The sequence below is a fragment of the Hemicordylus capensis genome, chromosome 3 (assembly GCF_027244095.1).
Source record: "Hemicordylus capensis ecotype Gifberg chromosome 3, rHemCap1.1.pri, whole genome shotgun sequence".
NCBI classification, from domain to species: domain Eukaryota; kingdom Metazoa; phylum Chordata; class Lepidosauria; order Squamata; family Cordylidae; genus Hemicordylus; species Hemicordylus capensis.
Genome location: NC_069659.1, coordinates 96,111,796 through 96,137,080, shown reverse-complemented (window position 1 = coordinate 96,137,080; position 25,285 = coordinate 96,111,796). Strand labels below are relative to the sequence as shown.

At 41.7% G+C, this 25,285-nt stretch overlaps 1 protein-coding gene across 1 annotated transcript in view; it reads left to right on the top strand.

Annotated features, from left to right (window-relative positions):
* The first annotated feature begins 1,920 nt into the window (after positions 1–1,920).
* LOC128350720 (cystathionine beta-synthase-like) overlaps positions 1,921–25,285 on the top strand; it is a 42,901-nt gene continuing 19,536 nt past the window's right edge. Inside the window, exons 1-4 of the mRNA XM_053309318.1 lie at positions 1,921–2,035; positions 8,620–8,801; positions 19,395–19,501; positions 22,424–22,558. Of these exons, the coding sequence (XP_053165293.1) occupies positions 2,027–2,035; positions 8,620–8,801; positions 19,395–19,501; positions 22,424–22,558 (433 nt within the window). The 5' untranslated portion in view covers positions 1,921–2,026. The remainder of the gene's footprint in view (positions 2,036–8,619; positions 8,802–19,394; positions 19,502–22,423; positions 22,559–25,285) is intronic.

The window sequence follows — 25,285 nt, the reverse complement described above, 5'->3', positions numbered from 1 at the left end:
ACACGTCGCTTAACTAACTTCCTGGCCTGCTCACAGTGATTAGATGAAATGGACAAGGGCAGAGCGGCAAGAGGAGGCCCAAGTCCCAAGAACCTGTGCTGCCCTACCTCCGGGCTGCCTTGCTTGCCCCTTCTCCTCCCCATGGCATGATGCGCCACTCACCTCACCACCACAGTAGCTGGCAGTCTTCGGGAAGCACCACTCAGGAGAGGAAGGGAGCATGCTGCCACCGTAGGGGAGAAGCTGCCTGTGAGAACACGGCCTGCCTATGCCCTCCCTCCCCATACCTCTGAAAAGGGATAATAGTTTTACAAAAGAGGCAATTTTGGCAGGTGCAGCTTATCATGGAAGGGTGAGAAATAGTACCTGTGCAGTTTCCCTCTTTTTCACAACTATGAATCGCAAAGGAGCCCTGGCCTGTTTTGTACTTGGTCACTCCTCTCTCTCTCTCTCTTTCTCTCTCATAACATTGTGTTTAAATTAGTGATGGCACCACTGGGGTGGCACACCTTAGGTAACAGCACACCCCATTTGTGAGTGGGAGTCCCTTCCCACCAACTGAAATGAAAGTTAATTTCTCTCTGCATTGTAATGTTTGTGTCGTGACCAATGGACCAAACAAGCAAATATAAGAAGACAGGTTTAATGATCCTTAATAACCAGTGACATTTTCCTCATAGTTGGGGATCTCTTTCCAGTCTTTGGAATGTAGTATCCAACAGAGTTTGGGAAAGGGACACTGCTCAAAGCTGAGGATCAGAGAAGCAGGTTGGAACCTGTTTTGCAGTTTGAATGTGTAGAAGAGACAAGGATGAGGTGAGGAAGAAAACTGAGTGGGGTGAAAGTGAAACAAATTTGGCTCCAGGGCAGGGGCTCTTGGAATCTGATTCAGGTTTCACAGATTCATTTCCTACTACAAGAGTGTCCATTTGCTTCCAATATACTCTGCTAATATAGTTGCAAATTAAACAAATATTACAAAAGACACAGTTAAGTCTCCAGTGCTCTCATCCAAAGCAAACTGAACTCTTTGGCACTACTCCCCGTACTCTTCACCATGCAGGGAAGTAGGGGGTATGTAGCAACACTATTATATGTAGCAAAACCCACAGTTTCCCCCCAATGCCTCACTCCACATGAGTAATGATTCTGGTCTCCTGAGCCCTTCCTAACACAACTTTGTTTGCAAACATTGTGGTTTGTGCTCAACAGTGTCCATTCTAGTTAAGAAAGCCACATAATGAGGCCTATTAGTATCCCCACATATTTATTTGAGCTTATCTCTGCTTTGTAAATAAGTGACTTTGCTCCCAGTCCACTGGATCCATTTCTCAAGGCAAGCAGTTGTTTGCTTATAGAAGAACAATCAAAGCTGACAGAAAAAAACCAAAAAACAAACACAGATTCCAAACATTTCCAAAAGCCTCAAGCCAGGTGCAAATTTAGGACTGCCTCCAACCGTTACATTTACTACTTTGCATATTTAGAAATACTCATAAGAAATCATCTAGAAAATGTACTGCTTTGTTATGTCTTGTGCTCTGGAAATCTTGTGCTCTGGAAATCTGCCAGAAGAACTACAAGAAGTGGGTGTGATATGGTGACTGCTTTATCATTACTAAAATATGCATCTTCAGCTATTTCCTGATTGTTTCTGTGCACACCTTTTAAAAAACGAATAAGAAAGTGTAATTCTTAGTAGTGATTCCCAGACCTAGAACTGATAGAAGCCAGGTTCATCCTTATGTTAGATAGACTAGTTAACTCTCCAGCCCTTTTGAACCAAGGGTGTACTGCCAATGTGTTCACAATCTCTAGACAGCAAACATGAAGCAGTTTGTCACATTGTAATTTAAAAACCTAAACACTACTTTTCTCAGGAAAAAAAGATACACAATGTATCAGGGTTATAGAGATCACCGGAGACTCCTTCACTGTAAACAGTTGTGGAGGGGATATGTGAGCTCAGAACTTGAAGTGAAAAATATGAAATTTCTATGGCCTGGACAGCTGGACAAAGACTACTATGATGCAGGTATGGAGCCTTGTAGACATGGAATAGCAAACATATATCATTTTATCACACATTGCCATTGTCTATCCCTCTTGCCTAGGAAACCTAAGCTACATTGGAAGATAAAAGATATGTAACCTGTGTTTGCTTTCTGACAATATACCTCAAGCATTTGTGGTAGTAAAAAGAAAGTCTAAAAATAGTATGCTTTCTGGAATATTATGCTTTCAAGAATAAAAGAAAGAATGTTTGCAAGTTTTCACAAGTTTAAACACATGACAGCCGAATGGCACAATGTGTGCGCATGTATATTTTATTATTATTTATTACGTTTATATCCCGCTCTTCCTCCAAGGAGCTCAGAGCGGTGTACTACATACTTAAGTTTCTCCTCACAACAACCCTGTGAGGTAGGTTAGGCTGAGAGAGAGGAGTGACTGGCCCAGAGTCACCCAGCAAGTATCATGGCTGAATGGGGATTTGAACTCGGTTCTCCCTGGTCCTAGTCCGGCACTCTAACCACTAGACCATATTGTGCCTACTTTATAAAAACACCAGTAGAGCTAGCTTGACAGACAGCTTAAGAAAGAGAGTCTCATAGTGAGAGTAAGGTCAACATTCACATTGTCATTTACATAAGACCCCCCCACCCCACCCGCCACAAGATAACTCCATAGTTAGTAAGGTGGCCATATGGGGAAAGGGGCTGCATATGGTCATCTGGACCAAGATCATATATGGCAGCCATGCACGGATTTCTGAGCAGCGCAGCGCTGCAGCAGGAAAAGCAGCAAGGCAGCAGCGGAGCAAGTAATGACCTGCTTTACTGGTTCTTAAAGGTCCCACACTCCACCCCGCTGAAATGCTTTGTGCACATCTCCAATAGCTTTTCAAGTGCCGCCACTACAAGTGGTGGCAATAGTCCCATCTGGCAATCTGCCGAGCAATTATCATTTGGCAGAGTTTGGCAGTAGATGTAGATCAAGACATGACTGTGAAAAGGGAGTAATGACTTTACACATGAGTTCATGAAAGGCATATATGATGTAAGCCACCATCCGTCACTCACGTTTCAGAAGCCTGCAAGAGAGAGAAGAGAAGGGACGCCATCTGCCCCCAAAGGGGGTCGCCCCTTTGGGGGAGCCACTTTGGGGGACAGTGAGGGCGAGGGCCAGGCTTCCTGGCCCAAGTACCTGTGTGTGTGGGGGGGGGATTAATAGTTTGGCTTCTGATTTTAGTTGAGACTGGGGTGAGATTCTTTGATAATGTGTCTGGGTTTGGCTGGAGATGGAGAAACAGGGGCCGTATCCACTGATTATGGGGCGGCAATTCTGGTGGTGGTGGAGAAAAGAAGAAGTAACGTTGGCAGGCCAGCGAGTAATTACAGGGGAAGGGGGATCAGGAATCTAATAGCTGTTCCCCCTTCTGGCTGCCCTGTCAGCTCTTTGACCTCGGGGAGCAGTGCCAACCATCTTCGGAACCTCACCTTGCTCCTTTGTAATGCCAGGTCGGTTGAGAACAAAACCATCCATGATTTGATTCTGGATGAAGGTGCCAACCTGGTATGTACAGTATTACAGAAACCTGATTGCGGGAGGCCGGTGCTGGTAATCTCTAGATTGGATTACTGCAATGCACTCTATGTGGGGCTCCCTTTGTGTGTAGTCCGGAAACTACAGTTGGTTCAGAATGTGGCAGCCAGGTTGGTCTCTGGGCCATCTAGGAGATACAGTATTACTCCTGTACTGAAAGATCTACACTGGCTGCTGATAAGTTTCTGGGCAAAATACAAGGTGCTGGTTATAGCCTATAAAGGCCTAAACAGCTTGAGCTTATTTAAGAGAACGTCTTCTTCTGCATGAACCCCACCACCCACTGAGATCATCAGGAGAGGCCTGTTTGCAGTTGCCACCAGATGGGCCTTCTCAGTTGCTGCCCCGATGCTTTGGAACGTGCTCCCTGCTGAAATAAGAGCTTCCCAATCTATGACAATTTTAAAAAAATCTTTAAAGACACATTTGTTCACCCAGGCTTTTAATTGAATACCATTTTAATGGTTTTAACTTCATTTTATAATATTGGTTTAGGGCTTTGCATTGTTGTAATGTTTTAACTTTTTGTTGTCATTTATTTTAACCAATGTTTTAATTTCTTTATTGTCATTTATCTGTTTTAACTAATGTTTTAACTTTTCTGTTCTTGTAAACCACCCAGAGATGTAGGTTTGGGACGATATAAAAATAGGTTGAATAAATAAATAAAATAAAATTGCTGGTTTCCGCATGGACTCTGTGCCTTTAGATTAGTTATGTTAAGAATATTGGGCAAAAATCCAGTAACACTGCTGAGTGTTAGACACTGATAAAGAACCAAAGCACTACTCTACTCTAATAAAATATGGGTTAATTTGAGATTTATGTTATTACTACCGAATCTGAAGTTTGTCGTAACCAACCTGGAAGAGGAGAGCTGAATCGGGGCAACACTTTCAGTAAACCATCCCCTCACCCCTACCTTGGTTTTGGCTTATAACAAGATTTTCTTACCAGATAGGAACATAGGAAGCTGCCATATACTGAGTCAGACCACTGGTTTATCTAGCTCAGTATTGTCTACACAGACTGGCAGCAGCTTCTCCAAGGTTGCAGGCAGGAATCTCTCTCAGCCCTATCTTGGAGATGCCAGGGAGGGAACTTGGAACCTTCTGCTCTTCCCAGAGCAGCTCTATCCCATGAGGGGAATATCTTGCAGTGCTCACACTTCTAGTCTCTCATTCATATGCAACCAGGGTGGACCCTGCTTAGCTAAGGGGACAAGTCATGCTTGCTACCACAAGACCAGCTCTCCTCTCCTCCTCCAAATGTAGAGGAAGCTGCATTCTGATTGATAAATCACCATTTTCTACCAAGCTCAGGCACTTCTCTTACTGAGACACAGTTTTATTAGTTGACTCAAATAACTCTCTTTGATACTCAAAGAAAATTTCAAATTTTATAAGGCAAAACTATAAGAATTAGCATCAGTGCAGTTGATGTATTGATCATCAGGAAATTGCTCAAACAAAATTAAGCCCGGTCTTACACAAACTGTTGCTAAATGTCTGGATTAATATGATCACAGTGAAAAGTCATGTTAAGTCTTAGAGTCAAAGCTGAGTTCTTAAATTCCAGACTTGTATAGCCTTTTGTCAAAAGAACACAAATGAAATTACCTGAGAAAAAGGTATACTAGAAACTGGTTCATTAGGTAAAATCTCTATATTCATGCTTTTACAGCAACTGCAAATTTTATATCTTCAAATAGTATTCTGCTGAGGTTGTTCTGACTGCTAGACTGGTAATACATCTGAGAAAGTTGTTGATGTCTTGTCTGGTTGTACCTTGGTCCTCTTGAAGTCAATAACCAGCACTTCTAATGTTATCAGTTTCTCCTGTTTAGATATTTCTTAAGTAAACCTTTGGACCCAGGATGAAACGAATTACGGAAGGTGCAAGATAATGTAGAAGGAGGCTTGAAAGTTTCCACTACTGCAGAATGCAATAGCCCAACGTTTGACTACATGATGGAGATGATATTACTCTAGCTCTAATGAATTCATCGCCTGCCAATTTGCTTCCGAGCTCAGTTCAGAATTTTGGTTTTTACTTTTAAAGCCCTAAAGAGCCCAGGTCTTGAATACTTCAGGGGTCTTCTACTGCCATATGTTTTCATCCATTGCCCACTCAGTGGGGTCATCTGAAGAGGCCTGCTATGCATTCCTTCTTTGTGCGGAGATCTGAAAGGATGCAGTGCAGAGTCTTCTGGGGAGACATGAGTTAAAATTTCAATTCAGCCATGAACCTCACTGGGTAACTCTGGGCTAGTCATTTACCTCTCAGCCTAACCTACCTCACAGAGTTGTCGTGAGGAGAACCATAGCCATGTACACTGCTCTGGGCTCCTCAGAGGAAGAGTGGGATATAAATGTAAAAATAAATGAATAAAAGTAGTCCCCACATTATGGGATACCTTCCTATGAGAAAGAGGTTCAGCTGATGTCCTCATTCTATAGCTTGCTTTCCCAAATGACAACATTCTTGTTTTCGAAGGGATTTTTGAGTGCTTGTTGATTATGCTTGTTTAGGACTGGGGTTTGCTGTTGCTGCTGAATTATGCTATATACTGTATTAAGCATATTGTTGGATTTTCTTATATTGAACTAAGCTATATGAATTGTATGTCATCTTCAGTGCTCAGTTTCTGAGTGGCAAAGCAATGCATACATGTTTTAACTACAGAGTCGTCAAGCGATTGCAAAACATTGCAAAAAGGTTCAATGACAGGAAGTCTAATTTCAAGTTTTACAAAAAGGCACCACAGTTGAATAGCAAAAGAAACTTTGCTCTGATAAACTATAATAACCCTAATAAAACATCCACACAAAATGCTTTTTATGAACAGAGTGACGAGTGTACTTATTTAACAGGAGCTCCAATTCTTAAACTAATTGTTGGATAAAATTCACCTGTCCAGGAAGTGTCTCTGACTCTGAGGGACTTTCTGCTTCTTCAGTTGTTGTGCAAGAACATGCATTTATTGTCTCATCTATAGCACACATAAAACTTAAATGCTCCCTCAAGGCTGAACTTCTGTGGCCTGGGAAAAATGAGATACTTCCCCAAAACAGCTTATTCATTGCATTAGGGTTACTGTGTGGAATGTGATAGGTGAGCTGTTGTGGATTAAAGCCTTTGCCTCAGAGGAAGCTCATTTGAGGGAAGGAAATGTTGAATCATCCCTGCTGAGCTGCCTGGCTAGGACTCTCCTAAAACCCTCCTGTATTATCAGTAGGTTCACAATGCTGCTGCCACCACCCCCTTATTGACCTAGCTTGAACTTGCTTGGGCTTGGGGTGGAATCCCAGGGAAAACTCTCTTTGTTTTATTGGATAAGTACAAAAATCTTCCCAAAGCCAAGGCTTCCATTCCTTGAACTCACCAAACTCCATATGAGAATTCAAGATTCCTGCCATCCTATCTTTCAAGGATCTGCAGAGTCATTCTCCTGCAGCTAGCCTCCATGGTCACATGTCCTCCTGTGCACCTCCCACCTAGCTTCTTCCTCACAAAAGACTCCCTTCTTCCTGGCAACAGCTCTCTAGGTCCTTCCTACCTGGTGTGCTGATTGGCTGAGTCTTGGAGTTCACCAGCCTGTCAGTCAAGACAGGGTTCACTTCTGGTTAACTCTTTAGGGGGAGGGGAGTCTGCTCACTGCATGAGCATTATGAGACTGGTCAGATACTTGATGTGATGTAAAGTGAAGAGTGAAACAATTCTTTCTCCCCATCCTTGACAAAAATGGTTTCTAAGATTACTTTTAATCGGTTTCCATGAAGCTGTGAGCTCCTAACTCCAACACTGGAGCAGTAATCTCTAGTGTTTTGGGGAAGGATGGTAGGGCAAAGCATTAAAGCTTGTAGCAATGCCCCATCACTTTAACAACCTATTTGGTGATGTACATCTAGCCAGAGGCTGGTGAGTCTTGTTTTTTAAAGAGAGGTGGGAAACATTCATGACTAGCTCACCCTAGTAAGGCTTTCACCACTCCACTGCATTTGTTGTGTGTGTGTGTGTGTGTGTGTGTGTGTGTGTGTGTGTGTGTGTGTAAAGGTGCGATTGAGATGAATCCCTCCCCCTTTGCTATTACAGAAAGACATGCCTGGCAGGGTGAAGGGCAAGGGAAAGGATGTCACATGTCCTTTTTCCAGTTGGTCAGGCCAGCTGGAGAAGTAGCATCCGAACTTTGGAATTCTGCAACCTTTGGAATGGTTCCAGGCCTTTGGAATTCTGCAACCATAACATGCAATCAGTTCATAAACTACTGTATGAAACCAAATTTGGCTGCACTTCATAAAGAAACCAATTCTGCACTGGGAAACTGACTTAGATCCAATATACCTGACTCCACTTCTTCCTCTTCATCCCATTACATTGGAGAGCCACTCTTTGTGGTTGCCATTCTGTCAAGTCTCTGTGGAACACCGCAAGCTAAATCCTGAGCTTCTGGCCCATGTTAAGCTGTTGCATAGTGTGGTAATATGTTAGTGTTTTGCATGTTTTTATTTATAGCACTGATAATTAACTGACCAATTGTATGAAATGGCCCTCACAGGCAATAGGACTCCCTGTAATACAGTTTTGGAGAATACAGTAATATTTATGTAAAATATGCCTCTCGCTATGCTTAGACAAATTCATGGAAGACAGGTATATCAATGGCTACTAGGCCTGATGACTAAAGACTACCTCCAGGCTCAGAAGCAGGATGCCTCTGAATACCAGTTGCAAGGCAGCAACAGCAGGAGAGAGGGCTTCTTTCCTATGGGCTTCCCAGAGGCATCTGGTGGGCCAATGTGAGAAACAGAATGCTGGACTAGATGGGCCTTGGGCCTGATTCAGCAAGGCTATGTTCTTAAAATTGGAAATCCCTACTATCTTCTCCAAAACTTTATTATGGAATGTGCTAGACACTCAAACATACCACCATGTTTCCCTGATCTATATGCTAAAGTTTAGAAACTGAGTATGCTGATTAAAATGCTTCTCCCCCCCTTTCTCTCTTTTTAGTTCATGATGGCTTCTGTTTTCACATCCAACAAAACAATCCGAGTTTGTCCTTTCCTCAATGGGGATGTGGAAAACCTGGAAACCAAAACAAACAGTTCATGGGTTCGTCCTAATACACCCAGCAGATGTACATGGAAACCAGGAAAATCCATCTCGGAGTCCCCTCATGGCTGTGTGCCTTTGTAAGTAACTTATTACTGGCAGCATTCAGAATTAAGTCCATTTCCTCAACCACTTACCTTAGTCAACTGGAGTTTATTTTAAAGCTATATTGCATGATTCTAACAGAATGTTCTTAACTTGTCCTGTGAGCATATTCCAATACAACATTGGCTTGGAGAAGAAGCATGGTACAGTTACATATCTGTTATAAACAATGCACAGCCATCCAAGAAATCAGAGAAGTCGAGATGAACTCAGTCTATATTATATTATTAATATTATTATTATTATTATTATTATTATTATTATTATTAATTCAATTTCTATACCGCCCTTCCAAAAATGGCTCAGGGCGGTTTACACAGAGAAATAACAAATAAATAAGATGGATCCCTGTCCCCAAAGGGCTCACAGTCTAAAAAGAAACGTAAGATAGACACCAGCAACAGTCACTGGTAGTACTGTGCTGGGGGTGGATAGAGCCAGTTACTCTCCCCCACTAAATAAAGCGAATCACCACGGTAAAAGGTGCCTCTTTGCCCAGTTAGCAGGGCAAAATGAAGTTTAGAAGAGCAGATGCAGTATACTGCTAACTGATTCTATCTGTGTTATATAAGTTGTAGGTTGCACTGAAAGCAACTTTAGGGCTAATTCTCACTAAGCATTTTTTCATAACTGCATGAATTGGGTGAAATGACTGTCACTGAGGCAACAGATCTCACTTGTAGAAGAGAGAGATAACTGTTGAGTTTGGAACTTTTTTTTGGCTGCAGACCTATATGAAATCTGTGCCAAAACTATTGTGCCTAATATCTCCTGCTATCACAAAATCATCTGAACTAAAGAATACATGCTCGGTGCCTGTAGCATTTCAGCTCCTCCATGGATGAGAAGGCCATCAGGAAATAGCTTAACAAACAAACAGGTGTCCCCAGCATAATCTGATCTCCACAAATATTAAGGGCACATCTGCACAACTCACTGTGGTTGCTTCAGCACCCCAGAAATAGGAGGAGTTTTAGAAGCTATTGCTTAATAGTAGAAACAGAACAACACAGAATGGTTTCATTATACTTTTTGCTGTTAGCTCCCAGACTCTTTTGGCTTCACTAACCCCATTAGAATCCATTTCTTCAGTATAGAATGATAGGGGGTCAACACTGGTGGAGGACAGTGCAGTTCAAAGAACCTGGATGCACATCAACCCTGGAAAATCTGACCATGTAGATAAGGATATTATTTCATTTTTCAAAGTCACAGAAACCAATCACTGCACAAAATGCACTGGCTGACATCCTGACTAACCAGTGGGCATGCAGCAGTTGCCTCTGTGGGTACTCTGTGTTATTGTAGAAGAGATCTTAATTTTCAGAGCATTCCCCATGCTGCAGAAGTGCTCTGTAAGTTTGGAAACATGGCACCCATAAGAATATGAAAAGAAAAGGCATTCTTTTAAAATTGAATTACTGTCTGACTCTCCCTTACTGCACATTTTATTCCAAAATAGCCAGCCCCAGCAGTATTTCTCTGGCCTTTCCAGGAAAAACAATTCTGGATACAGGCCTGATAGGGAAGGTTATTATAGTCTACATAAGAATAAGTCAGTCAAGTGCTTTTGAAAATTGTCTTTCTTATGCAGTATGTGAAAACTCACATAGTATCCAGTGCATGGATTTCAATAGCTAAGGAGGAGTTGTAAAAGTTTTCAGTGTCTCCTTTTTAAACACAATTACATGCATGCTCAATAGAAACTCAGAGTTTCTAAAGCCACTACCTGATGATTAATTTAATCACATTCAAGGATATTTGTCTCAGAGCTATTGTTCTTAACTTAGGAATTCAAAAAGGCTTTGTATCTGTTTGTAGCATGAATGGACAAAAGAAAGTGGAATGGTTAACACCCAGGGAGCTGGCATAAGCAAATGTGGGACAAGTTATGCTCTCAACATGATCACCAGGAGCACAATTAGTCTGGATTTGTTCTACCACATTTTCATAATGCCAGTTTTGTTGCATGAATCAACAGTAAGTCCTGGATGTCAGGGAACTGGCACCCCCATTTTATAGGGATGCTTTTGGAGGGAAGGTTGACAGCCACAATCCACACAGGAAGTGTGCTGATCCCTTTGTTAATAACAGCTTACCCAAATGGACTAGCAAGATCAGCAAAGATGGTACAGTCTAAATCAATGACTGGAGCTAAAAAAAAAACCACACCAAACAAACCTTGTGCTAACTGGTACTACTTTCCTTGAGTTACCTTTTGCCTTTACTTCCAGCTTAATGCTAGAATTGGCAGGAAGTTTTTCACACCCGGCTTTTAGTTTGCATCTCCTCCAGAATGGAGGTGCGCATTCACATGTTGGCCAAATTTACCCCAAAGTCCCTGCAAGCTATCAAGGAGCACTGCACACACAATCTGGGTTTTTAATCACACCTTGGAATGTAACCCAATTTATTCCTGGGGTTAAAAAAAATCCACTTTTTGTGTCAGTTTTTAGGGGCCACTTCAAATTCGCAGTAAAGCCTTGCAGAAAACCCATGGTAAAGCCTGCTGTCTGGGAAAGCTCTAGGGGAAGTTGCTGCCTAAACATGGTTGAAGGAATTCTAATAAAGCCTGTATAGCTACATGTATGCATAGAAAGTTGTAATTTTCTCACACTGTGCCATTGCCCTCTTTTCACAGAGGATGTGAAACAAAGAGTTAAATTATAACTTACCTAAATATAGATTGTGAAAGAACGTTCAAGGAAGCTTTAGATCAGAAATCAGCATTGATCCTGAAACAGAAATGGGGCTAATTAGCTAACTCATGGGGAAAAGTGCAGTTTTGGAGTTGGTGTTCTGTCAAAGTTTGTGATGCCCTTGTGTAATAAACACTGATAGCTGGATACAAATGGGCTATTATTCTTTGGAACAGTTACAAAAATACCTTTATAAATAAGAGATGATTTGCATGCCCTTAGATAGGATGACACTGTGTGAAGCAATGTTTGGCAGCTGTGATTGTGGGTTTTCTGGGATTAATACAACTTGTACAGCAGATTTCTTTTGCACTGCACCCTTAATTGAACAATAGTTCTTCTCACAAAGTTCTACAAACAAAGGGCAGAGTTTGGGGCATAATCAAATCCTCTTGCTTCCATCAGAAGCTCGAAACTAATTATCGTATTAGTACTTATGAAATATTCCCCAGCTACATTGGGTATTTTTCAGATCATTAAACTACAAGAGCGGAAAGGGGAAGGAGGAAACCCCGTTCCCCTTTATTGAGTGTACATGGAGTACAGGGACTCATATGCTTCACAAAGTAAAGAGCATTTTCTGCTTGGACCTAAGCAAGATGACCAAAATCTGCACCTTAACTCTTCCTGCAATAAAATGAGTTAATGATAAGCAGAAGGATTTGGGAAACCCTGATGACTCAGTCGTTTTAATGTCAGGTTTCACTCTTATAAAAGTACTAGCTGTTTAGTACAACATGTCCTAGATGTCAGTGTATCATAAATCCTACCTACCTAACTCCCGACAAACTTCTATCAAGCAAGCGCTTCTAGTGCAGGATTATCACTTGTTTCTAACACTAAAGAAAGCACTACTGATGGTGGGCAAATTTATTAAAATGTACTGCTGACATCACAGACAAGGCACTTTACCTGTTCAGGAGTCCCTCATTATCCATTGTTTCAACCACCGTGGTTTTGAATATCTGCGTATGGGTCTTAGAAACCTGGTTTCTTCATCCGTGGTATAAAAATTAGGCAAAATTTGCCTATTCGTGATTTTGAAATGACTTCCAATGTTAATTCCAGCAACCATTTTATAGCACAGAGCCATTTTCTGGCTCTTAAAAATAAAATAAAAATTTGTCAATTATTCACCCCAAATTTGTCCAATTTTGCAGTTTGTGGGGGGCACTGCTGGAGAGCAAGGTACAGTATTTTATATCTCTTATTTCTGCCCCCCCTTGCTTGTTTAGCCTTTAAAAAAAAAACAAAATTGTAGGAACCTAACCCCTGCATTCCCATAGATTTCTTTTTTCACGCCTATAGGCAAGAACAGAACCCCCCCACGAATAAAGAGGACCTCCCCTACCATATAGTGAGCCTAACACCACATAATGGTCAACCAGGAAACTGGGGGTTTCCACAAAAGCTGAAATGGATGCATCTCAAAATGGTCTAGAAGCACCTTGTCAAGTTTTACATCCTCAAATCCTCACTAAGTACAGTCATCTCTGTACACGAGGGTTCTGTTCCTGAAAAACCTTGCGGTGGGAGAATTTTCAGTTGACAAGCAATAGGAATGCATTGAAAACAGGGGGATAGGGGAATCGTGGTCATGAAGGGACTGCAAAATAACGTAAAAAATAGAAAAAGTTCCTCTATCCTCCAGAAATGGTCCCCTGACCCCTGGAAATGGCCCCCTGACTAGTGTTCCCTGTAACAGGGATTCCCAGATGTTGTATATTACAACTCCCATAATCCCCAACAAAAGGCCATTGCAGCTGGGGATGCTGGGATTTGTTGTCAACAGCATCTGGTAATCCCTGTTGCAGGGAACACTGCCTTAACCCCCCAAATTTCCAAAAAATCTCACCAAACCATGAATACTAAGGTCATGGTTGGTGAGATCGGTCACAATTTCCCAATTGCAGATACTCAAACCCGAGGGATGATTGTATTCAGATATCTTCAGAATCTAGCTAGACTGGCTGCCGGAAACAGGGAGAAGTTGACAAAGGCCTTAGTCCCCAGACTACTCAGTTTCAGCTCCCAAATGAATCCTGTATTTATAGGCCAACAGTGGTTACACATTTTCTGTGCCAATCATGCATGCTACAAGAACACCAGTGCCTCCCACCAGGAACAAATAAGGACATACTAAACACCCATGTAAGCAGCCCTGATTGGGCTGCAACTCTTTGATGAATGTACATGGGTACTTAAGGTTGCATGTCTGAGGTTCACACTTTTAATGTTTGCTACAGGAGAGGAGAGCTGGTCTTGTGGTAGCAAGCATAACTTGTCCCCTTAAGCTAAGCAGGGTCTGCCCTGGTTGTATATGAAAGGGAGACTAGAAGTGTTTGCACTGTAAGATATTCCCCTTAGGGGATGGAGCCGCTCTGGAAAGAGCATCTAAGTTCCAAGTTCCCTCCCTGGCATCTCCATGATAGGGCTGAGAGAGACTCCTGCCTGCAACCTTGGATAAGCCACTGCCAGTGTGTGTAAACAATACTGAGCTAGATGGACCTATGGTCTGACTCAGTATATGGGACTCAGCTTCCTATGTTCCTATGACACTGGTGTAAACATGCAATGCATAGAATCACTTGAAGGGCCAAACTCCTATAACATGAGAGCTCTGGAACTGGATCTCCTGACATCACTTTACTTAAAAGCAGCAATCTGGGGGTGGGGTGGATCAGAGGCATGGTGCTTGGGGAGGGGGCCTAGTCCACCCCTACTGCACTGTTTTCCCAATTTATGTCGCTCCCCTGAAGTTGCTATTAGCCACAGTTAGGGGGAAAGGAAGATATAAGATTGGTGCCTTCACCCATCTCCCTTCACGGTAGCTAATAACAGCTCTATTGTGGGACAGCAGGATTAAATCAGGAAAGCAGCACTGAGGGAATAGTTTAAATCCTTCTACCCTCCAGTGCCATAACCCCGGTCTAATCTGGGCCTCACGCAGCTGCTTTCAAGTTGTTGTTTTTAAGGCAGTGAGAGATCCAGTCACAGAATACTAGTCTTCCACCCTTCTCAAGTCAGAAAAGATAATTCATCAGTTACAAAATGCCAGAAATATAACATTGTGTTCGAAGCACCCTGTAAAACATAAGCAGCTTTTTGCAAGGTTAGTTGCTGATGGACAGCCATTCTTTCCTGCAAAATCTTCACAACACTAGCTTTAATGCATAAACGGAGGTCAACACCATCCTTGCTCAGATTTGCCCACTTTTCATCTTCTCCATCACTGATTTATCTCTGTCAGCCTGAATTAAGGGTATAGTTTGCATACATGAAAGCAAACTCTGCAGGGCACTTGGTAACACCTATTTGTTCCCATGGAGTCAGTGCACAAAAAGTTAAATGTGCCAAGGATCTGAGACATAACCAAATACTGGGATGTTGCAAACGGGTGATTGAAACAATCAGCACTTGAGATAGCTAATGTATTACACAGCAGATCACTTGTTCCAAGATGGTTAAATGTGATTTGCCCTTCTAAAACAACCACACCCCCATCAGGATAAGCATTAACACCAATTAAAAACAATGGGCTGCCCAGACAACTAACACTGAATTTCAAAAATAAGAAGATCATTTTGTTGCTCTTTGCAGAACTGAGAGCAAAAGGAAAGATATACCATATCATAGTGTTTTCTATTTTAAACCCAATAAGTTGTTTGTGAAATATGAGATGAAGACATTCATTATCATTCTTGAGGAGTGGGGAATCCAGTGTTTCTGCAGAACAAAGCATTCCCATTCCAATCAAAAAGGCTGCCCTTTTAGGGGCAGAATTGAGGCCCAGAGAAGCCCTTACCAGGAAGTCACAGCTTAGCACTATGCAGAAGCTGCCCGCCCAGCTTTAGAGGGCCAGAAGAGGTTCCTAGAACAGTGACTCAGTGATGAGAAAGTGGTGACGCTAAGGGCAAGCAGCAGCGGGAGGGGAGCAAATTGAAGGCTGCTGCCAGAGCAAGAAATGCAACTGACATACACTGAAGACACATTTGGGTTCAGGGTTCAACTAAGACTGCGCAGTAAGGAAGTCAAAAAGGAGGTGTGTCTACATCAACAAAGCACGTTAGCCAACAATTCTAGCTTGCTGTTTTCTTTAGAGAAAACCACCCTGAACAAAGGCCATTTAATACATATATCAAGATAAAGTTGACACCAAGTAGTTAACTTGGCTCCCACTGCAATTAAACTCCACAAAGCCACCAAGGCAAATTGCACAGTATGAGTGAGAGCAACACATAGCCTGCCAAGAAAGGACGTGGGGAGGCATACAACGCACAACAAACTTTGTTGCTAAGGAGGATTCCTGTTAACGCTATATATCAATATTTCTGCCAACTACAAAACTGCTATTTACTTCAAGAATTCATTTTACTATGTGGTGAACTAAACCCCACTCAAGTGAATGGAGCTCATAGCAGCTGATCTTGCGGCCCTGGATGGCAGGTGGGAGACATGTGGATGAGCAAAGAGCTTAACGTTGCTCTAGGAGCCATTTTGAGCGTTACACATTGAAGACAAAAGAGATTTGCTCAGCTCACAAGCAATAACATACAATATTCAAGCAGATGAAATTATTAGCCCACAGAAACCATTAACCTGCCTGTTCATGTGTATGTAACATGACTGAGCAGGGAGTGGTTGATCTGGCAAGCCAGTTGCTTGAAGACATTGTTACTTGCCTGAAGCTGAAAGGATGGGTCCAAATAAATACTTTTTCCTCTTTGTTTATATAGATAGAACTTCTTTTATCTGCACTGAGGAGAAACAGTTCAGACTATTAATCTGACATGAGGGCAAGATTCTGGGCTCAGTTCCAGTGAGGTGTTTCACTTCTGGTCTATTCACTTTCAGCTTCTTCTGTGACAGTCAGTGCTGCCTCTTTAGTACTTCACTTCTGAATTTTTGAGCTTTTCTTGAGTTGCCCTGTGACTGAAGGGCAGCTACTGCTTCCCACTATAAGGATTGAGCTAGATGATCTTGTTCTTGTAGGACATCTTTTCAAGTCAGTTTGGGTTATTCTTTTTGTGATGAAACTCAAATCGACATCCATCCAATCCATTGCCCCATTTCTGTCTGTTTGCTGCATAGCATGGGATGAAGCTGGGTTATTTGGCATGCATTTATTTATTTTATCTATTTATTTTATTTTATTCCTTCCAAAAATGGCTCAGGGCGGTCCAAGTCTTCACATTTATTTGCTGGATTATCTGATGAATCCAACCAACTATTTCCTTTAGTAACCTATTTTCACAGTGATGTACGCCACAGAAATGGTAGCATCTCTATGTGCTCACTTATCTACAGTTCGTTTTCCACCAGTATTCAGAGTATAGGAAACTGCCTTATCAGACCATTGGCCCATCTAGCTCAGCACTATCTATACTGCCTGACAGAGGCTCCACAAGGTTTCAGGCAAGAGTCTCTCCTAGCCCTTCCCAGAGATGTCATAATTGAACCTTGGACCCTCTGCATGCAAAGCAGATACTCTACAAGTGAGCTACTGCCCCATTCCATTCAAGAAACAGGAAACAGATGCAAAATGGACATAAAATTTGTGCTACTACAGAAACCAAAATACTGAAGAAATTAATTGAGAAAATGTCCAATACAGACTAGAACATTCATGTGGACAACGATACCTCCCACATCTCATATTTTCAGTCTGCTTCTTAGCCTTCCTACCAAAAACCTTCAATACAGGCATTTTAAGAAGAGATAATATAAATATATGTTACAATTAATTCCCTTTTAGGCAAGCAATCATGAATTAAGACAGTAGAGCATAGTCATCTCTCTGCCACCAAAAAATCCCTGCTCCAGAACTGTGATTGGGGTCATCTGTGTGAAGACTTACAGACATCCATCAAATTCTGAAATACACCAAAATGCTCTTCAAGACACAAAAATGAAGATTTGAGAAGGAATTGTTTGCTTTCTAAACTTATAGCCAAATAGGCATGCTGGCTTGCAAATGGTTTTTGCTTCTCTGTCCAAATAAACCTCATTTGTTTTCTGTTATTATCATTATTATTATTATTACATTTATATCCCGCTCTTCCTCCAAGGAGCCCAGAGCGGTGTACTACATACTTGAGTTTCTCTTTCACAACAACCCTGTGAAGTAGGTTAGGCTGAGAGAGAAGTGACTGGCCCAGAGTCACCCAGCTAGTTTTATGGCTGAATGGGGATTTGAACTCGGGTCTCCCCGGTCCTAGTCCAGCACTCTAACCACTACACTACAAAAAAACCAGGCATATGGAAACACAGTGTTTTCAAGGCTTTGTTAGTGCTGCATTATAGGCCAGAAAGAAAGAAAAATCTCCCTGGTTTCATTCACATACCAGTTTACTGACCTAATCTGGAGAGTGAGAGGATTCCAGATTTACTCCTGATAAATCCAGCTAGTACCAAAAATACAAACAATTTCCACTGAATTTTGCAGAAGAATATTAAGATTTTTTTTAATCAATTTGTATACTGCCAGTTACAGAAGTCTCAAGGCAGTTTACAAGGTATTCATGAATATCATAAATTAGGTTATATGGTTGGCTGTCATTTTCTGATTACTGTATTTATCTCCATAAAGCAAGCTAGATGCTTTGGAGATTTTCAGCCAAAGATCCTTTGGGGAATGATGAAGGGAGTTGTAGTCTGACACTAGCTGAAGGACTAAAGTTGTGCAGCCCTGCTCTAGACCCAAGGGGTCCAGGGTGGTGGTGGGTGGGGGAAAGCTACATGATTATAAGATTAAGAATAACAGATCAAGACACCATTTTTACCTAAGTAAAGTAGCCCCAGGATGTAAACAGTCCATCACATTATCAAGTTCAGTTGTTGACAGATTACCTTGCTAGGCTTGCTCCTGTCACACACAGGGCTGCTCAGCTTCGGCCCCCCTACAGATGTTGGCCTACAATTCCCATAATCCCTGGCTTTTGACTGCTGTGTGGCTGGATTATAGGAGTTGTAGTCTAAAGCTAGCTATGCAGAAATCAGCAGGTGGAGCTTTTCATGGAGACAAACATCATCACATGTTAATTGTTGCAGATCGAACTCCTGCTAAAGAAATAGCTCCAGGAGCTGGTTGAAAAGTCAGCAATTTTGTTCTACTGTCCAGTAAGAATTGTCTGTAGGTGAGCAGGTTTTGTAAATTGCAAGAAACTTTCCCCTCCTCCCCATCAGTCAAGCCATTACTGCCTGTAATTCTGCACACAGCTGGACTTCTTAAATCCCATTGAGGACACATACTAGGGTATTGTTGTCAATCAAATGGCATTATCTCTCTCTCCTAATATTCAAGAATGTACCCTACTGACGTGTTTTTATGAAAGTGAAATCTTTGTGGCAAATAATTGATATGGTTCTTTCCTGATGGAATTCAAATAATATTCAAGATTCACTAGTATGGTCAATAAACCTTTTCAGAACATGCTTTGAGGCAGCAGTTACCCTGTAAACTATTTTTAAAACCAGGAGTGAGCAATATAGGATGTATTAACAAAGTGTGTCTCAGATCATGTACAGAGAATCTTTCCTTTCACCACTAAGCAACGGCTACTAGACCTCTTTTACATAGGGATAGAGGGCCGGGCTGCTAACTGCAGGAACACTTGAGCCCCAGTATTTATTTTTTAAATGAAACACTATAGGACTATTTTATGTATTGTAGCCATTATAAATCACTATCTGGTGGGTGTTACTAGCTATTCATAAGCTATTCATTTTTCATGCAGCCAAGAGATCACCTTCCTAAAATGTTCTTCCATGTGTGTATTTCATACAACTTTTTTCTTCTTCATCACTTCAGAAATAATAAGCCATGTTCTTTCATCAAATTCTTCCATTTTGATCTTTCTTAAAATACAGACCGAAAGAACCCAAGATTATGTCAAACATTCTGGAGAAAATTGGACACACCCCTATGGTTCGTATCAACAAGATTGCCAAAGCCTACGGGCTTAAATGTGAGCTGTGTGAGTATCCGTTTCAGTTCATTTCTCTGTTGGGTTTTTCAGTGCTGTGTGACAGAGGTTTATATGGAAGTGTTGAGGGAGAAAGTTTATTAAGCACTACTAATACACAGGAGGAAGTGGGGAAAGGTTAACAGATTTCATAGCAAACAGGGATCTTGCTCTTTTGATAGCTAAGTAGAAATCCTAATCTCCACACAGATGCTGGTTGCAGCTCCTAAAATTTTTCTGCTCCTCAGAAACCTCCATCTCTCAAGGGATTCCCAACTACATGAATACAGCTGTGTGCACAGGCACTCTTTGCAGATGGTCCAGGAATGTGTTACAGCCTGCAGCTGTAATGCCACACCCTCCTTTATATGCATTCATTTTATCCCTAGTTAACATTTGTAGGAACTACGGCCAGATAACAATAACAACAACAACAACAACAACAACTATTATTATTATTATTATTATTATTATTATTATTATTATTATTATTATTTACATCTTATATCCCGCTCTTCCTCCAAGGAGCCCAGAGCGGTGCACTACATACTTAGTTTTCTCCTCACAACAACCCTGTGAAGTAGGTTAGGCTGAGAGAGAAGTGACTGGCCCAGAGTCACCCAGCAAGTATTATGGCTGAATGAGGATTTGAACTCGGGTCTCCCTGGTCCTAGTCCAGCACTCTAACCATGCTGGCTCTTTGACTTTGCAGCATATCTCACTTACTCTCCTTCACTATTTTTATGAAACCTCTTTGACTTGGAACCAGATTTTTATTTTATAATTTGATTTCTGCTCTGAGATGCTCTGAGCTGGATTAAAGCAACAGTGCTGGGGAAGGGGATGTTTAACCTTTTCAAAGCATGCTAGTTTCCTAATCTAAATGCACACCCCTTGCCTCCACTCCAGCTGCCTTTTGTCTTGCTGAGAAAAAACATACATGTACATTGCTGGGAAGAATTAAAAAGAATTATGTTACTATTGTTTATATAGCACATTTCAACAAGGAAGTTCTCAAAGCAGTTTACATAAAAAGAGAATAAAAATAAGGAGATGGTTCCCTGTCTCCAAAGGGCTCACAATCTAAAAATACAAGGAAGAGACCAGCAACAGCCACTGGAAGGATGCTGTGATGGGGCTGGTTGCTCTCTCCATGCTAAATATAAGAAAATTACCACTTTGAAAGGTGCCTCAGTCTTTGTCCAGTTAGCAGAACCTGCTGAAAAAATTCTGAAAACAATCAGATGTTGCAGTTGAAACAAGCCTGCAAATTGCACATCAGTATGCAAAATATAAATCTTTATTTGTATGTTAAAATATTTTGCAATGCTAATTGAGGCTAGAGATGTATCTCTTTTTTCTTTTATAAATGTATGTCCTGCCTGTCCATTACTATGAAAGCTCAAGGCGGTTTACAATAATGAATATAAAACACATACCAAAATAAAACACATTTGTAGAGCAGCATGACACATTCAGCACAAAAACTGATAAACTTCTTCTTCTTCTTCTTCTTCTTCTTCTTCTTCTTCTTCTTCTTCTTCTTCTTCTTCTTCTTCTTCTTCTTCTTCTTCTTCACCACAAAAACTGAGATAGAGTACCTACAGAAACCTTCTTACAACTTTTACTCTCTCTAGAGAGTCAGGTTGCCAGTTCGAATCCCTGCTGGTACTATATTGGGCAGCAGCGATATAGGAAGATGCTGAAAGGCATCATTTCATACTGCGTGGGAGAAGGCAATGGTAAACCCTTCCTGTATTCTACCAAAGAAAACCACAGGTTAAGCTCTCTTCTTGCTAGTCTGCTAGGGCTATGTCGCACCCTGGGTGGGACCACTACTCCACAGACCTCATTAAACCATCCAGTCAGTAGTAGTGATGGCCAATGTATACAAAAGGATGATTATCATTCATTTAAAAGGATTATTTAAAAAACTGAGCAAAACAAACTCTTATTAAAAAATCATAATAATACAAATATTTAAAAGATCTTAAAATTTACTTGTTTAGAGAGGCCTTTTAATGTGTTTTATTACCATCTGATAAGTTTTTAATTGGGCTTGTTTTAGTTGTTTTTATTCTACATTGTGTTTTATTGTGTTAAATTTTATATTATTTTTGTTGTTTTTATTGTGAGGCATCCCAAGCAGTATTGTACTGCAGGGGTGGGTTATAAATATTTTTATTATTAACAACAACAACAACAAAACACAACTAAAGTGCCCATAGGATATCAAGCAGAAGGAAAGGTACATGTCTGCCTAGAAATATCTCCAACAAAAGGTAGGGTGGGGGGAACCAATATAGAGGGTGAGTTGTACCTCTCTGAGTAGAGAGTTCTATAATTTGAGTAGTGCTACCAGGAAGACGCAGAAGAGATTTTTGCACCATAATATCATAATAAAGACAGTGGCTGACATGCTGCACAACACAACATCAGCATTTCTGACATGCCAGGCAGCCCAGGTTGTGTTCTGTAAGAGTGCATTTGCACAACTACCTAAAAGAGTGTGTGCAGTGTTGCTTTCATTGTAAGCAATGGATGTAGTGTGATACAAGTGTCATGGGCTATTTTAAGTAGTTGCACAAGCCCACTCTTGTGCAACATCACTTGGACTGTGTGTGCAGCAGTCTCGCTGGATTGGAAATGCCAACATTGCATTGCACAGCATGTCAGCCACTAAATGTCTGTCTGTCTGAGATTGTCTTACCCAAAAGTTAAATGACTTGTGTTGACCTAGAGTGACATCTTGTGGCTGTCTGAAAACTCATTTTGATTAAATATATATATTAGGAAATATTTCCTAGATGTTGTCATCCAGTTCTCAAACTTTGTTCTCTGCATTTCCTGAAAAGAAAACGATCTTTGGGGGAATTTGCTAATGGTAATAAGATCTTCTATCCTAGTTTTAATCTGGACCATTTAAAATTCCAGTGGCTAAGTGTGAGTATTTCAATGCTGGAGGGAGTGTAAAGGACCGAATCACCTTGAGGATGATGGAAGATGCAGAAAAAGCTGGAGTTCTAAAACCGGGAGACACACTCATTGAGCCTACATCAGGAAATACAGGTACACAGGAAGAACGACCTATTTCTAAATGTAGGTTTAAAAATATTAACTTTCCATATGTTGAAAAGGACCCTTGATTTTATCTGTAGCACTATGCCAGTGCCAGTATCATAATGGTCTGCCACCATTCAGTGGATACGGGCAACATTGCTGCAGAGACATTTTGGGCGGTATAAAAATAAAAATAAATTTTAAATAAATAAATAAATAAATAAATAAATAAATAAATAAATATTTGCTCCTTGTTTCCCTTTTAATTTTTTTAATTGGGAAAGAGGTGCACTTTAGCACTGGAGAAGTAGAGCACACATTCTTTGAAGAACTTTTAAAAGGCATAAAATAGGGAAAGTTCACAAAATGAGGAAATGTTTTAACAGGGGAAGAGATGTGCAACTTTTAAAGAGCCATATGAGTGCAGCTGTGCTTCATTGGTATGTTTAGGATGTCTGGGTTCTAAGCTTGCCATTTGAAAAGCTCCAGAAGAAGGGACACATTGTAAGACCTTAATAAAATGACCCATTGGCCTTAATAAAGTAAAAATAAATAATAATAATCGATAATCAATAGGACTGTAATAAAATGACATCATGCGACCTTCTATAGCAGCATGCTGTTTCACATAGCACATTGCACTGTGCAAAATGGAGAAATCTCTGCAATGTGTTTTCAAAGCATTATAACTTTGCATAACCAACACAACTGCTTTTCCCATTCTTCACAATATTTCTGTATTCACCTGCCTTTTTTGTGCTGGAGGCTGAGTGGAAGAAGATGCCGTGATGACAGTATACAGCTAAAAGCTGTTCTAAACCAAAGAGAGCGATAGAGAGACTGACTTTCTCAGAATAAGCCATACCTTTACAGGCCTGGCTGCTCTGCTCCACAAGTCTTAGCCTCCCTCCAACCACCTGCAGGGGCAAGGGTGAAGCTTTGTGAGAGTTGTAGTTCCTGCCACAGTGTAGTCTGCTGTCTGGCCCATGGGGCTGAAGGCTGCTTTCTAGTAGGGATGCGCACAGGACCGGTTTGGAGGCCCTTATGGGCCTCCAAATCGATGGCAGGGGGTGTCTAACTTTAAGAGCAGGGAGGGGTGCACTTACCCCTCCTGCCGCTTCCCCCCACACACACCAGTGTCCATTTTTAAAAAGCCTGTCAGGGCAGCAGCATACCTGCCTGTCACTCCATTGCCCCCGTTGTCTGGATATGACCGGAAGTCTCCAATGTGCCTGCGCGTGCTGGCGCAACATGCGTGCGCCCATGCCGGTGACTTCCAGTCATATCCAGACAACGGGGGCAATGGGGCGGCAGGGAGGTACGCTGCCACCCTGATGGGCTTTTAAAAAACGGACACCGGTGTGTGTGTGGGGGGGGAAGAGGCAGGAGGGGTAAGTGCACCCTCTCTCACTCTTAAAGCAGCACCCCCGCTGCCTTCGATCCTCCCCTGCATGGTTCCGTGAACATCCTCTAGAGCAGGGATTCCCAACGCTGGGTCCCCAGATGTTCTTGGACTTCAACTCCCATAATCCCCAACCAAAGGCCACTGGGGCTGGGGATTATGGGAGTTGAAGTCCGATAACATCTGGGGACCCAACATTGAGAATCCCTGCTCTAGAGGGCTATTATGTGAATCCGCTTTCCTGTCATTGTATGCCATTGCAGTCAGTGGCCCTGGCCTAGCCCCTAAGCCCCCACAAGGAACAAACTGTGTTCCTTATTAGCTTGAAAAGAAATACTACATTTTAATCTAAATAAGGAACATAATAGGGAACAGGTGGTGAGCCGAAGGGGTTCAGCTACTAAATAATCAAAAATGAAATTTTTAAAAAGAAATTAAAGGACACAAAAGTAGGATTCTCTTATGCAGAGATAACTGGATGTGATGTCCATAACAGCAATTAGAGCCATAGGCTCCCTTATCCATTGTACAAGGGAGGGCAAATGTCCCTGGGCCTGGAGGGTCAGAGGACCCACAAAGCGCCCACAAGCAGAGGCCTCCTGTGGGGGGGGGAGCCTCCAAGTGATCTGAGGGCTGCCCCACTGCCACCCCGCCATCATTTCTCACATTAGAGCTGAACAATTAGAGCCCGGGGAATGCGCACATGCATCCGCTCCCTTTCTCTTCTGCAATGGCAGCAGGGAGGGAGGGGGCTGCCAGAGAAGCTGGTGTGGCTCTTTCTGTTTGGAGGACACAAATGGCAGCTCCACTGGCAACCATGCAGGGCTGGGCAAGTCCTGCGTTTCCCTCCTCCCTTCCTTGTCCCTAGGCCCCAGAGAAGTTCACTATGCCCCTGACTGGAGGAGCTGAGGTGAACCCAACATATGCTGCTATGACTGGAGTACTGAAGAGACCGGTTTTCAAGAGGGGAATTGCCTACTTTTTCTACAGTAATGTTATCTTATAGTCAGTCAGTCAGTCATGTTTCTTTACGGTCACAGACCAAAATTTAAAGCATACATAATAATACACATATGATATAATAGTAATATATACAGAGGTCCAATATTATCTCATCCTAATCAGCAGTTTCCAGTTTACATAAATGTTATCTTATACATCTGTTCTGTGTAGCTTGAACAGACAGAGGGGAAAGTTTAGAACTCTTAACAGGCAGAGTATACAAATGTAAATAAATCAGTGAAACAATAGGTTGAACATGTGGATTTGTGAACTTTTCCTTACGGTCAACATGGAAAGCTTTCCTGGAAAAGTGCAAAGCGAAGTACTGCCGT